Source organism: Gobius niger (assembly GCF_951799975.1).
Source record: "Gobius niger genome assembly, chromosome: 23".
NCBI classification, from domain to species: domain Eukaryota; kingdom Metazoa; phylum Chordata; class Actinopteri; order Gobiiformes; family Gobiidae; genus Gobius; species Gobius niger.
Genome location: NC_136874.1, coordinates 3,363,959 through 3,379,113, shown reverse-complemented (window position 1 = coordinate 3,379,113; position 15,155 = coordinate 3,363,959). Strand labels below are relative to the sequence as shown.

Below are 15,155 nucleotides of genomic sequence, written 5' to 3'. Positions count from 1 at the left end.
CTGGTTTAGTGCAAATTAGCCATGTGGGCTTTTTTCGTTTAGAGGCTGCTTTCTTTTAGGCCATATTGTTACAACAATATCTAAACATTGAGAAACTGTGACTGGTTCAGGCCTTTGCCTCTGATTTTAAAGCAGAACTAAGTAACTTATTTACCTTAACAAATCCTTTCCGTAGTCAGGGGCGGATCTAGAAAAAAAATCACGGGGTGGCAAGCAGGGTCAGGGATAATTTCTGGGGTAGCAACACATTTTAAAATGTCGAATGATTATAGCTGGGATATGGACGTTTTGCTTGTTAGCGAGGCAAAATAGTAGCATGATCCATAATATAAGTATGGGGTTTCTTACTCAAGGAAAATGTAAACTTTTGTTAAGGAAGAAAAATAATAAGAAGAAACAAAAATCCTCTTTATTTAGCTATAAAGTTGTTGATTCTTGTCAAAAAAGTACTAACTGAGTGAGCCTCTGTAAGCACCAAGGAGCTTCACATTGGTTATGCAGGCCAAAAAAAACAACTATCAAATGAATCAGGCTTTGAAGATCTAGATTGCACCTGGTCCTTTAACCCCTTACCTCCCACCTGAACCGAGCACATTTTCTCCAGTTTGGCTTTACCCCAGTCCAAAAGCTTCTGGAGAAAAGCTGTGAAAATAGCAACAAAACAGACGTAAACAATGGTGGAAATGTGACAAAAAAGTAAGAAAACATTGACCAAAAAGTGACAAAAAATTGAAGAAAAAATGACCAAAATGTGACAAAATGTGACACAAGAAAAGACAAAAATTGGATAAAAAATTGACGAAAAAATGACAAAAATGTGACGAAAAAAATTATGGAAAAAAAATCTGATGACGTGAGGAAAAAGATCCTCTCGGTTCAGGTGGGAGTTAAGAGGTTAAACAATGCATTTATAAAGTGCCAGGTTGACTAGAATTTAGACAGTTCCAGACAAGGACAAAACCTGACTGAAATCTCCCCCTGGTGTCTCCACAATTGCAACTTAGCCGGGTCGGAGTCACCAATACACATTAATAGAATCACGAAGAAGAAGCTAACAAGCTAACGGGCAAAGCTAACTGCGGGCTAGCACCACTTAAACAGTATTTACAGCCAAGTCTGAGTGAAAAAATCTCCATTGTGTCATTGGATGAAGAATATCCCTCTGTCCCTTTGTCTCTTCTGTCAGCGTAGTATTTACTCGCACGGACAATTAATGAGTAAAAAAGTCGCCAGAGTGAACACTGGTGCCAATCCAATAACAAAGTTTTTCATTGACGCCTGACCTTGCACTTTTTGACCCAGATCTCATTTAACACGTCTTTTGCGACACTGCTCCTTCTTTCCCCAGAATAATGAACTGTTTTCCTTCTCTTCCCAGATCATCCTGAAGTAACCATGGACCACAAGGAGGCGCCGTGCCCCCAGGACGCGTTAGAAAGCCCCAAATCTCCCGTGTGTAAATACTATCTCGCCTCTGCCATAGAGCTCCAGCAACCTGCATGTTAAACCTTCAACCACGCAAAAACGATAGACCTGTAACTATATATAACGACATGAAAATCTCAAAAATTATCCTTATGTATAGTCTATATACTACTAGAAAGGCCATTTACCGAACCAAAACTGGATATTTACTCATAGCTTGATTTGCACTACGAAAGGTAACCAGTGCAACGACTCCACAGACTTCTGACGGACCTTCGAGAACTTTACGATATTGAATGTCCGATTTTTGACGCCAGACGCCATTTTTTTCCTTTGCCATCGACATAAAAACAATCTCCTCCTCCTCCTCCATCGCCGCCTCCGCCGACAAGAATTTCAAGCATGGGTTCACCTCGCCAAAGTTGGGAAAAAGCCAGATTTTTTGCAAGAAAATCCAGCGATTTATTTATTGCTAAAGAAGAGAATTTGCGCACATTTTTCTGCATGCAATCGAGCGGGAGAGAGGATGAAAAAAACAAAAAAATGACGATGATGATGATGATGATGATGAGGTCTGCCGGCAGACTCGGGAAAAGCGGGTTCGACTTGGGAGTACAAAAAAAAACACACAAAAAAAAACGTTTGAAATACAAGGTGCGTCAAGCAAAAAAGAAAAAAAAAAAACTACAAAAAAAAGATAAAATAAAGAAGACTTGAATCTACGACCGGAGGGCTAGCTGTGTCGTCCAAACTCTCACGAAAATTTCCTTCACCGTGTTAGGAAGAAATACATCAGTAGAAGTGCCTAAAATCGCTCATCGACAACGACAAAATATATAGGAGTCGCTCAGACGTCGGCGACTTTTCTTTAAGTTCGTGGACGCTGTTTTTTTGGAAGTGACTTTTGGGAGAAATGGAGCTGCGTTCGGTGACGAGTGTTTTATTTTGTAGGGGGTGTCACGATTCGGACAAGTCTCGGATACTGAATTACCAAAAAAAACGCACATACGATTTCTGTCGGCCATCTTGTGTCAAAACAAGATGGCCGACATGAGGCTGAAATTGAAAGGAATTCGGAAAAATGTTGACTTTTGCGCATTTTTCTTTACTTCTTATGTCTTAAGCAAATTTTTTATATCATTAATGTTGTGTTCTCCATGTTTTTAGTCCCATTTTATTAATTTTTAATCAAAGTTTGCCGTTCAAATAACCCCAATCCATGTACATATGTGGTACTTACCCCTAAATAAATGATGCTTCAATGCAATAAATGTACTACAAAGGTCATAATTAACACCACTAACTTTAATAAATGCTGAATTATGAATATAGTTTATACTAAATAAAGATACAAAGACATGTGGAGGAGCAAAGTGGCTCAACAGCCCATAAATAACGGAGAATGCTAACGTGATGCTACATGTTAGCATCGTGCTAATGCTAGCACTAGCCAAGACTGCAGTTTTTTCGCTTCTACTGAACAATCTGCTGTGAATAATAGAGTTCAGAAATTCCACAGTTACCATGGAGATCCGCCATCTTTGCAGCTGTTAGCATACATTTCCATTGACTAACGTTAGCTAAAAACAGATTAAAAAGTTAGCTCTGTTAGCTGCTGAGTCACTGCTGGTAAATACAGCTAACAGACTGAGGTGTCCAACTCCAGTATTTTAACTTTTAAAATCTCCATTAGTTTAAAATTGCTGCTAATCCCATAATATTTAGTGATATGACATCACATTCCCGAACTCTACAGATATGTTGTTTTGATTTGTAAACATAAAATGACAGAAAACTTGCAATAACATTTTTTCTCATGTTTATATCAGTAATGTTCAGCAAAAGTTTCAAAGTGATATCTTTAAATTTAAAAAAGTTTCCTATTCAGCTGCAGTGTCTTGTTTTCACAGTTTTTAGTCCGTCATTCCCATTCCAACCTGCAGAGGGCGCTCCAGGCCAACTTCTGAATCTGACAAACCCATTTTTTCTTTCCTTCGACGTCGTTTCAACTGTAAATCACCGTTTTAAGCCTCGATTAATCCATTTTAACACGATTTTAACGACTCCGCTCGATCGTGACACCCCTGGCAAATGTTTTACCCTGTTTTTGCGTAGTTTACAGGAAGAATGTGAGCGAGAAAAACCTTATTGTGAAAGTGTAACGTTCAAGTGTCTCCTATTTTGAGAAGTTTCTAGAAATGTTATTTAAAAAAAAAAAGAAAAAGATGATCGTATTGTGTCTGCTCAGTAGGTATGTTTGGACCGATTCACCTCCGGGAAGAAGAAAAAAAAAACTATAAATATATATATATATAAAAAACACAATTTAGCCCTTTACGTTTTTGAGCGATTAATTTATTTTTTGGATGTAACTTCATGGTGCTTGACTAACATCGACAATCCACAGTCACTTATTGAGCAAGAGGTTTTACTTTCCTTCTAGTCGTCCAACATACATCGTACTGGTTTTGTTTTGTAAAAAGAAAAAAATCGATTGTGGCAAATGGTTTTGAAAAATAAGTTTAGGTTTCGTTGTTTTGTTTTTGTTTATTTCGGGTCAAATTTCTAGCCGAGAAAAAATGTTGTGAACTTCTTTTTGAGATGAATGTAATTTATTAAGCGGCGCCGCGTTCTGCCATGTTGCCGGGTTCGACCGATCAGAGGCGAGAGGGGGCGGAGTTTAAAATACAAACTTTTCTCACACTTTTAAAGCCCCAGTAAGCAATTCTATAAGACTATGACAAATATATCTCGCTGAGAAAACATATTAAACAGGGCTGGGTACTGTTACTTTTTATCGGATACTTTAACGATACTTAGGTAACGATACCTATATCTAATTGATACTTTTTCGATACCTATATCTAGGAGAGAGAAGGGGCTCAAAACACAAACTACATATATTTTAAGTCGATGTGAAGCTTTTGTTATTTTAAAATGTACTCACAGTAGCACAAGTAACATTTTTTTTTACTCCAGTAAGAGTAAAGATACTTCATTACAATATCACTCAAGTAGAAGTAAAATGATACAACTGCTCTAATAAGTACTACACGACTCGATACACATTTTATTTGAGATTTGGCTAAAACTGTTACCCAGCTTTCACTAATTTTTACCATTTTGTGATGTTTATAGTTTCATTTCCTTATTGGACACTGACAGGAAGTGACATAGATAGAGGCAAACTGTTGCCGTGCCGACCATGCTACTATGTGAATGGGAAATTAATCAAACTGCTATAGATACAGACGGCATCTCTGTAATCGTCCATATATGGTCATGTTTGAAAACAGTTAAGGGGGAAAACAATTTGGAAAAAAATCTAAACTTTCTCTCATTATTCAAAAACTACTTTAACAAATGCTGAAATATGAATATAGTTTATACTAAATAAACTACATCACAGACGTGGAGAGGAGCAAAGTGGTTCAACAGCCCATAAATACATGAATAACGGAGAATGCTAACATAATGCTACATGTTAGTATCGTGCTAACGCTACCTAGCGCTAGCTACGACTGCCGTTTTTCCGATTTTACTGAACAATCGATGTGAATAAACATCCATATGGACCTGATTTAGACTTGACTTTATTTGTATGTGATAAATAAGTTCATATTTCACAAGAAAATGGCTAAAAACTGTGAAAAACTGTGTTAGAAGATTCTATTTTCCCCCTCGGCGAAAGCCACGCCCCCTTCTATGACGCAATACCGTCTGTATCTGTGGAATTTTACCTCCAACTATGTCACTTCCTGTCAGTAGCTTAGAATAAAGTGTGAAATTGCAGATGACCCCGAGTACCACCAGGGGGTGCCACAGTTTGTCCTTCTCGCCTCCCGATTGGCCGAAAACGATCACATGGGGCAGTAACGCCGGCGCACTTTAGACTTGTGTTCGGGGGAAAAGCCGTTTATTGTATAGAAAACATTTTACTTAAAAAAAAAAAGAGAAAAAAAAGGAGAAAAAAAAAAACCTTAGAGAAAATTTCAAAAAATATGTAATTTTCACTCTATAGTACGACGATAATATTTCATAACATTGTTAAGTTGTCGCTATGACTAAAAAGTCGGGTATTTTTGTAAATGGTTGAGTTCTGTTAAATGTACACGAGGGTAGACTGTAAAAAAAAAAAACGAAGCGGTTTCACTTTAAAAATATTTTCTTTATAGCAAAAGAACAGCTGTACTTGTAACACTTTAGAGATTTAAAACATCGATGTTACGTAGAAATCTATATGGATATGAATTTACAAATATATATATACGACAGAATCATTTATAAAGTATGATTTCCCCAAACAAAGGGCCGTTCAGGTTCCACTGTTTGTTCACTGTTATCACTAAGAATGTATTGCACTTTTTTATCGTTTCAAACGCGGGACATTTCTAAAGTTGTAAAGGTCTACTCTTATACTCCTCTTAAGCACTGTAGTCCTAGTTTTAGTCTGAAAAATATTACCAAAACTGGCTCTAGTAGGCTAACGTGATGCTAACTTCCTGGGGCAATGACTGTTTCCTGTCTGTGTTTTATTCCTATGGAGCGTTAGCCGTGACTAGCTTCAATGCTAAAGCTATAGTTATAAACATCCGGAGTAAAGTTTTTAAACATGTTGTAAGGAATTATCAGCTGCGTGTTTTCTGCTTCTACTGTTTAGCTACATATGCATTGATAGCTAAACAACACCCCCTTTTGGTGAGGAGCTCTCGTCTATTGAAATGAATGAACACGGGACCCCCATTATATGAAGTTATTCCCTCTTATGCAACTTTAGGGCAGAAAAGAACATTTTTAAAAACAATTTAATATGCTTTAAAACTGTTAATTTAAGCTCATATCAGTTATATGGTGTTCTAAACTCAAAAATATGCATAGAAAGAGTAGCAGTTTTCTTTTTATTTCATCGTAAAATCATCTGGGGACCCCCATCCAAGGCCTCGCGACCCCCTGAGGCGTCCCGACCCCCACTTTGGGAACCATTGATCTAGATTGTGAGAGCAGCTAATCTACCAGCTGCTCTTGTTAACGTTAATGTTCGTTTTAAGAGTCTGCCCACATGTTTACAGATTAAAGAAGCCACAAAGGGCACGATGCACGACCACCAGATGGAGCTGTTTCCCAAACAACGATGCTTGACAGAGAGTAGCAATCGATAAACTATAGCTTTTATGTTTCTCCTTTCAAATAAAACGGCCCTCAATCATCTTCTGATCAATCATGTGGCATTATTAAACTTGCCTAAAGAGTTCCATCTCTCAATAAGAAGCCTGAAGGCCACCAAAAACAGGCCACATTTGGGCAACCCCTGATTCAGATATTTCAAAAGATAATTAACGCGGATCATTACATCAGGTACTTTTACTTGTGTAAGTTTTTCCCGTGTTGGATCATGATGTCGTTATAGCTACAGCTTTTATTCTGTCCCTCTTAATTGTGAATAAATCAAATGTCTTTGCTAGATTGTGAGGGCAAAATACTCACGGTTCATTACACAGCTAATCTACCAGCTGCTTTTGTTAACGTTAATGTTCGTTTTAAAGTGACTCTACGGATTTTAAAAATGTTGAAATTATGTATTTTCCTCCCCTTACATGTTCCATCCACCACAACAGCCTCTAAAATCCTGCTCTGTCACTCAAAAGTTGTTACTTCGGGTAATTAATATAGACGCTGCAGTTACACGTATGACCTGAGGTGGCAGTAGTGAGTATAAAATGGCCAACCTGCATCATCTAGCCCCTTTAAGAGTCTGCGAATCATAAATTAGGCCTAAAGCTGAGCACGTATGATCTGCCCGTATATTTACAGATTAAAGAAGCCACAAAGGGCACGACACACGGCCACCAGGGGGAGCAGTTTCCCCAACAACAACGCTTGACAGAGAGTAGCAATCGATAAACTATAGCTTTTATATTTTTCCATTGATCTTCTGACAGTGAACTAGAATCTGCCCCCACATTATTCCTACTATTGTTTTCACCCAGAGGGGGCGGGGCCTCAGAGAAAACGTTCATCCCGTTTATATGAGTAAAACTTTACAGGAAACAGTCGTTAAATCAGACACTCAGGCCTTATTTTTGAACGACTGGATGAACTTCTGAAGGAGGATCACAGTAGACCTAAGACTCCCAGTCAAAGACGTCACTTACAACTCGCTGCATGGAGAGTTCTTTTCTAACTTAAAAATATTTTGAATGTTCTTGGGGAAAAAAAGAAATGTACTTCTCGCGCCTCTTATTTCACCCATGGTAATTTAATGAATGATTTTTTTTTTTTTTTTTATGTTTGCGATGATTGACTGATGGTAAGAAGAAAAAAAAAAGAAGTTTAAATACAAATGAGCACTTTTTTGGAACAATCTGCCTTACCCTGAGTGCTTATAAAACGTTTTTTCAAAAGCTCTTATGACAACACTTGAACGAATGCTTGTTGTAAAATCCCCTTTAAGTTCATTTCAATTAATTTACAGTTTTTTGTTTTGTTACTGCAGTTGTTTTATGGGTTGCGTTCACTTGGCGTCGATGAAGACAATTGGAGGTTAAAATTCAGATAAAGTAGTGCAAATTTGAGGTACTTTTACTTTGCTTGAGTAGCTTTTACGATGACTACTTTTGACTTTTACTTCCTCACATTTCAGAGCAGGTATCTGTACTTTCTACTCCACTACAGTTTTGATTTGGAGTTAAAGTACTGTTGGTTTAGCCCCAATCTAGAAAAAAGATGCTTAATTATTGCACTGATCCAATGTTTATCCAAAGAATTATATTAAAAATTGTCAATTCAAGAGCCATTTTTCCACCAAGTCTCCACTAACAACACATTTTTGTCCAGGATATGTATTTATTTTTGTTCAATTTCCAGTGAACGCAACCTATTTATGGCTAAAACAGTATTTTTTCCCCCCCATCGCCTTATACAATGGACCTACATTTTCAGCTTTAGCCAGCAGAGGGCGCCCCACCGTGGAGGAAATCACAACTGCTAGTGCCATTTTCTGTTTCTGCGCTACTCCCCCCCTCCCCGCAAAAAAGAAAAAAAGAAAAAATGCTACTCAAAAATATCCTCACTGAATTCCAGTCCAATGTAATGATTCTAATGTGTTATTTTGCATATATTTTGTGCTATTTTATTCTTATATAGTCGAATGTTTCTTTGGTTAAAAAGCAGGATAGTGTAAAATTTATTGAAAGAGTAAAAATAAAGAAAATTAAAAATATGTGTGTCTTGTCTTTTTTGTTTTACATCAGTTTTTTTTTAAGCTAAGCCACATTACATCCCAGGATAAATGTCTAATCCCACCATACCCCATTTTATAAATTTTCCCCATTTTCATTTTCCTTTTTTTCCCTTTTTTCTTTTTTTTTTTCCTTTTTTGCATTTTTTTTCTCAATTTACCCCAAATTCTTAAAAAAAAAAAAAAAAAAAAATATTAATTGATTTTTTTCCTTTTTTTTTTTTTTTTAAATGTTTTCCCATTTTCTCCCAGTTTTCCCAGAATTTCCCCAAAATTTCTCGCCATTTTTCCCCCACTTTTTGCACCAATTTTTCCCAATTTTGTCTGTATGTCTTGACATTGAAGATAAACTCACTGTTACTCCGGTTCACTATGTATTTTTGCCGGACATTTGTGGAGAATATCAAAGCTAAACATTATGGAAAAGTGTGGAGTAAATTTCCAGGATATTAAACGTTTGAATGAACGGGCCTCGCGCTCGACCGGAAGTGTCTTTTCAACGGAAGTGCCGAGACAACGCAAAAAGTGGGCGGGGCGGAATAAGGTGAATATAGACTCTTCATAACTTCTTTAAAACTTGCTGAATTATGGATTTATTTTCTACCAGATAAAAATACAGACACATGGAGAAGGAAAAAGTGGTTCAACGGCCCAAATTTGTGTCTACAACAGGGAACGCTAACCATAATGCTAGCTAGCGTTAGCTTCTCATGCTAGCCGCTGACTTCGAGTGCCGGTTTTTCACATTTACTGGTCAATATGCTGCCTCAGAGCATTCAGAATGACCCGATTTTGACTTGACTTTATTTGTGAGCGCTGAATATGCCCGTAGTTCGCCAAAAAACGTCTGAAAGTAGTGAAATAATAACACACTTCCTTCTCCCTCGCTCGGCCACTCCCCCCAGTATGACGCATGTGTCACAATCAATGTTATGACTTTTAAAGCCCTGATTATAAAGCTGTAGTTTTTACAAATCTAATAAAATAGACAATAGATGTAAATCATCTGAGGGGGAAAAAGCGTGTAGTTCCCCGTGTGTCCGCCAGAGGGAGCTCCTGTGTAATCAAATATTAAAATGTATCAAAGCAAGTAGCTAAAAATCCTCAAAAGCAGTAAAATAATAAGTTTAAAGAACAAATAAACCCTTTTTTGCGCTATTTATATTATAAATTGTTGTCTAGCAGCGTCTATGTCATCATTTGTTCAGGCAGTTTAGCTTGAATGAAGAAAGTGAGAGAGAGTTTGGCTTATTTCTTTCAAAATCTCTTTTCCTAATGACAAAACCCAAATTTAAACTCATAATTTTATTTAATTAATATTGAAATATTACTGACAGGAAGTGACGTAGAGGTAAAATTGATAGACTCCCTTCACATTGACAGAACATGGGCCCTGTCCCAGTCCCCACACTGCGCCCTGCGCCCCTCTGCGAAGTGTGCACTTGTTTAAACAAGGGTTCGAGTGCAGGTCACAAGAGCAAAAACGGCAGAATTGTTAACAAAGTTGAAAGTAATTTTGTCCGTCCCTGTGAAAAAAGTAGTAGTTAATGAGTTAACGTTAAAACAAGTTAGAATAAATATATATTACATATTAGTAATTTATTTGAGCTCTAGTATCTCTAGTAACTTACTCTGGTAAGTTTATGTTTTTATACGTCCTAAGTTTTGTTGAAGTGAAAAGTTGAAATTGGATTTTAATGAATGACGGCACAAAAAAGTATTGAAATTGTTGCATATTGTCCATAAATACCGGTGCGCATCATCGTAATACTTCATCATATATTTATGCTTCTTTCCAAGTAACAGCAAACCTTGCTTGTATTTACAGATTTACAGCATGAGAAAAGTTGAAATATTTAATCTAAAAACATGCACAATAGGCCAGGATGAAGGCGCTATATAAATAAAGTTCTTCTTCTTCTTCTAATTCTTCTTCTTCTTCTTCTTCTTCTTCTTCTTCTTCTTCTTCTTCTTCTTCTTCTTCTTCTTCTTCTTCTTCTTCTTCTTTGCAGCCATTTTTCTGTCTCTTTGGTCTGTACCGCAAAGAATTATGGGCAGCTTCGGCGAAGTGTGGATCAGGGGCGCAAAGGGGGCGGAGCCAAAGACCCCTGTGGAGGATTGGGACGCCCTACGCACTGTCTGGCACCCATCCTCGGGAACGCTCAGGAGGGGCGCAAGGGTGGAAGTGCGAGTATTGGGACCTGGGCCATGGGCGGCAGCAACATTGTTTGCCTCTAACTATGTCACTTCCTGTCAGCGTCCAATAAGGAAGTGAATCTATAGCATCATAAAACGGTCAAACTAAATTAAAATCTGGGTAAAAATGTTTTCCTAAATCTTCAATATAATGGTGTTAAATATTGACCTTGAATATTGCATTTTCCTCATCGTTTTGTTTAATATGATCAATGACATTCGGCCATGTGTTTTGAGCGCTGGACACAGGAAGCAGAAATATAAACAAACTATTAACAAGCCGCAGAGTCTGCCAGATGTTTGCGCCTGCGCAGACGCTAAAAACAGACAAAGCTGAAAGTCCCAAACGTTTATTTGGTCTTTTTCCTGTTTAAAGTGGATCGAGCCGGCTACAGTAAATGCTGGAGTAAGTGTGAACAATGAAATCCTGTAAACAAACCAGAATGTTGTGTTTTCTGCAGAAGCTTTAGAAGATTAGTTTTCCAAAATACCGGTATTTGTTTGTGCAAATATATTTCAAGTTCTAATCCTTGATCTTGGGCTTAAATGTACTCACTTCAGGATGAAAAAACTGGAGTCAATCCTGGTAAGTAAATGTCCTTAAGTACTGTAGAAAAGTATCATTTTGAAGGATCTGCACTGAAGGGAAGGCAAAACTAATGTATCCAGGTTTAGAGCCGGAAATAAATGACCTTATATTCCTAATAAAGAGTTTAAACATTGCACTGACTGAATGTTTCCCCATAGAATTAAAAACCCAAATGCATTCCCTCCTCTTTGCCATTGTTTTATTTCCCCTATGTGTTTTTGTCTTTTTTTTTGTTGGAGTTTTGTCACTTTTTTTGCTGGATTTTTGTCATTTTTTTGTTGGATTTTTGTCACTTTATTGCTGGATTTTTGTCATTTTTTTGTTGGATTTTTGTCACTTTTTTGTTGGATTTTTGTCACTTTTTTGTTGGATTTTTGTCACTTTTTTGTTGGATTTTTGTCACTTTTTTGTTGGATTTTTGTCATTTTTTTGGTGCTCTTTTGTCACTTTTTTGCTGAGTTTTTGTGATTTTGTCACTTTTTTGGTCACTTTTTTTGTTTTTGTTTTTGTTGTCCTCATTTCTTCTCGTTTTTTGCCGCTGTTTTGAAGAAGCTTTTAGATTTGTAGGATTCGGAGAACAGGAGAAAACATGTTCAGGTGGGAGTTAAGAGGTTAAACTACCACATATGAATGAAAGATGAAACTTCCTTGTGCACATTTCTATAAAGCGTGAGTCTGCGTGTTTGAAAGTGACGCACTCGATCCGCCGCTAATCACCCTCTGTTTTCCCCCATCTTTTCCTTTTTTCATCCAGGAAATACCGAGCTGCATCCCTAAAGCAAGAGCCAACTGAGCAGAGGAGAGGAGAGAGGCGTGGAGCCCACAAAAGGAGGAGGATGGAGCCGCGGACCGGAGCCGCTGCACGTTCAGGACCGCAGCAGGTTTTTTATTATACAGTATGTTACTAAATTGTTCATTCAAAGTCATTCAGGCCCGGAGATCAACCTGTAGAATTATCTGAAGGTCAAATGAAAGCCTTATGCATTGACCTCTTCAATAATAAGGCTTTGCTGATTGCCTCGGCTTCTTTAATAAAGATAAAGAATCTGGTGTGTGGATTGTTTTCCACTGCTCGACTCAATCATATTTTCTTTGTGCACCTGTGGCCTCCGTCTCCATCATGTGGGAGTGAAGATTGTTAAAAATGAGCAGGAATCCTTGCAGCACTTCAACTCTACTGCGCGGACGTCAAAGTGCTCCTCAGGTATTATTACGCCTTACAATATTGTTCCCCTTTTTATCCGCTTAGAAAATCCACATTGTTTAATTGTGTGTAACTATGCTTGGATCGTGTCACTGTCACAGGTTTGACTTCTGGAGAATGTCATGGTGTGGCGTAGCCAATGAGGAGACGAGGTTAAAAGGATAAAAATACAATTTAATGTACATGGGTGAGATAAAATGTCGACATAAAAACAATTAAAAAGACCAGGTTAAAACTTAAAAAAGGGATTAAAAGAAAGGCGTGCTTTAAGGTGCTTTCAGTTGGTGCCTAGGGCTGCTTCCGAAACGGGCAGATTGCTAAGAGCTCTTGCGCCAAACCGGATGTGCGTCAGCGTCCGCCATGACAAGATGCCTCCGAATTGGTCTGTCAGTTAGGAAGTAGTTAGGAAAAGGAGCCTCGATGCTAACTATCATAGCCACTTTAGCATAGGGACCTCTGATGCTAACTAACCGGTGATTAGGAGCTATGTGCCGTCCCACAAGCCACTGCGCCAAACCCCCCACCCCCCTCGCCCCCACCCTGGAGTGATTCATGCACAACCACTGTTGATTGACAGGAGCACATTTAATAATAAAAATAATAATAATAAAAAATTAAGATTCTGCACAAGCCAAACTTTATAAAAGTGATTAATCCATGTTGTCGTCGCCACAGCTCAGTCACATGTCAGTGTTAAAGAGGAAACTCAGTACACGGATTAAATGCTTGTTTTCATTTAGTAGAAACTTAAGCCACTTGGATCATTTGCATAATGTAGTTTTGTGAAACAGCTGTTGAAATAAAATAACACTAAAGGGAAATGTTTGGATCATTTGGATTTATTTTTCTCCTTAAATGTCTTTGTTTGGACACTATGTTGTTGTTGGACACTGTACACTAGGGGGCGACATGCACTTTTGTTTGGCCTGCACTTCACCAATAACTTTAAAGAAGAAGAAAAGCAGCTGTTGGTGATGTCACTTCCCTTTCCCCTTTTTAAGGACGGACGGATTGTGCAAATGCTGCTGAAGCTCTAGTTCACTAACTGCACAGATCTAACAGTCGACCCCATGAAAGGTTGAGGAGTTAGTTGCTGGTGTTAGTGCTTAGAGGCTACAGTTTGATGGTTTCGGATTGAGCCTAGGTATCCTGGGCCATCCTCGGGACACGTGCGTGGAGAGCTATGTGGCTCCATCCCGCCGCGTCAGTCCGGGAGGCCGACGTCCCGCCCTCGTCGTCCGTAGTCGTCCCCGGTCCCGTCCGCTTATCCTGCGCCGCGCCCACCGACACTGCCCGTCCTCCAGCATACAGCAGCCCGTCCTTCGCGGGGGGGTGCGGCCCGTTGCGTGGTTCCTGTTCCCGTTCTCGTCCTTCACGTCCTTAACGCGCACCTCGGCCATAGCGGCCCCCGCAGCCCGTCCAGATTAATAATAATAATAATACCTTTAATTTGTAAGGCACTTTACATGAAATCTCAAAGTGCTACAGCACAAGTAAAAACTGACAATAATAAAATAATAAAAGCATAATAAAAGCACACAAAAGTTGAAGTTAAAATGTTAAAAAGGGAACAGAAAAGTCTTGAGTCCTCTTCTGAAAGTCTCCAGAGACTGTGGGGCCCTCAGGTGTGGTGGTAGGGCGTTCCACAGTTTAGGAGCAGCCGCCTGGAACGCTCTGTCACCCATAGTCCGGAGCTTTGTTCTGGGGACGGAGAGAAGGTTGGTGTCTGTGGACCTGAGTGTTCTGGTTATGGGCGGAGGGGTGAGGAGTTCAGTGAGATAGTCCGGGCCGTGTCCATGGATGCATTGATAGGTGAGCAGGCAGATTTTGTAGTTGATGCGTTGACCGATCGGGAGCCAGTGGAGGTCACGGAGGGCTGGGGTGATGTGCTGGTGCTTTGGTGTCCTCGTCAGGATCCTGGCCGCGGCGTTCTGAATGTATTGAAGTTTTTGAAGACTTTTTGCCGAGATCCCGACGAGGAGGGCGTTGCAGTCGTCCAGCCTGGAGGAGACATTGTGCCTGCTCCTCGTCCACAGCGTCCCTGTGTCCGTGCCTCTCCCCTGTCACTCTTCCTTTCGGCGCCCCCACTGTCCACCCTGCTGTCTGTCCTCCTTCGTGCCAACCCGCTTCCACTTTTATGCCCCCCTGCACAATCCAAGGTGCAGGTGTGTCTTCTCGGTAAAACAGGGGAGGGGCTTTCAGGGCAGCGAGCTGGCTTATAAAATCAACTTTAAAGGAATAGGCCACCGTTTTTACATACTGAGTAACTCCTAAAGACTTCCCCCGCTCACTTCCGTCTATAACCTTTAGGAGTTACTGCGCGGACGTTTTACTCCTCGTATCATTACGCCTCACAATATAGTCCCCCTTTTTATCTGCTTATAAAATCGACACGTTACATTTCTGTGTAAATATACTTCGCATGAAAACACTTCACGTAACTTTATTTAAATAGGGAACACGTGGAAGAGCTTGGTAGCTTCTATCGGGAGCTTTTTTGGAGC

General features: G+C 39.3%; 1 protein-coding gene across 1 annotated transcript in view; it reads left to right on the top strand.

Moving 5' to 3' along the window:
* Positions 1-2,132, top strand: part of LOC306982207 (muscleblind-like protein 2a) — a 71,194-nt gene extending 69,062 nt beyond the window's left edge. Inside the window, 1 exon segment of the mRNA XM_079582067.1 lies at positions 1,379-2,132. Coding sequence (XP_079438193.1) covers positions 1,379-1,393 — 15 coding nt within the window. The 3' untranslated portion in view covers positions 1,394-2,132.
* Positions 2,133-15,155: the final 13,023 nt, after the last annotated feature.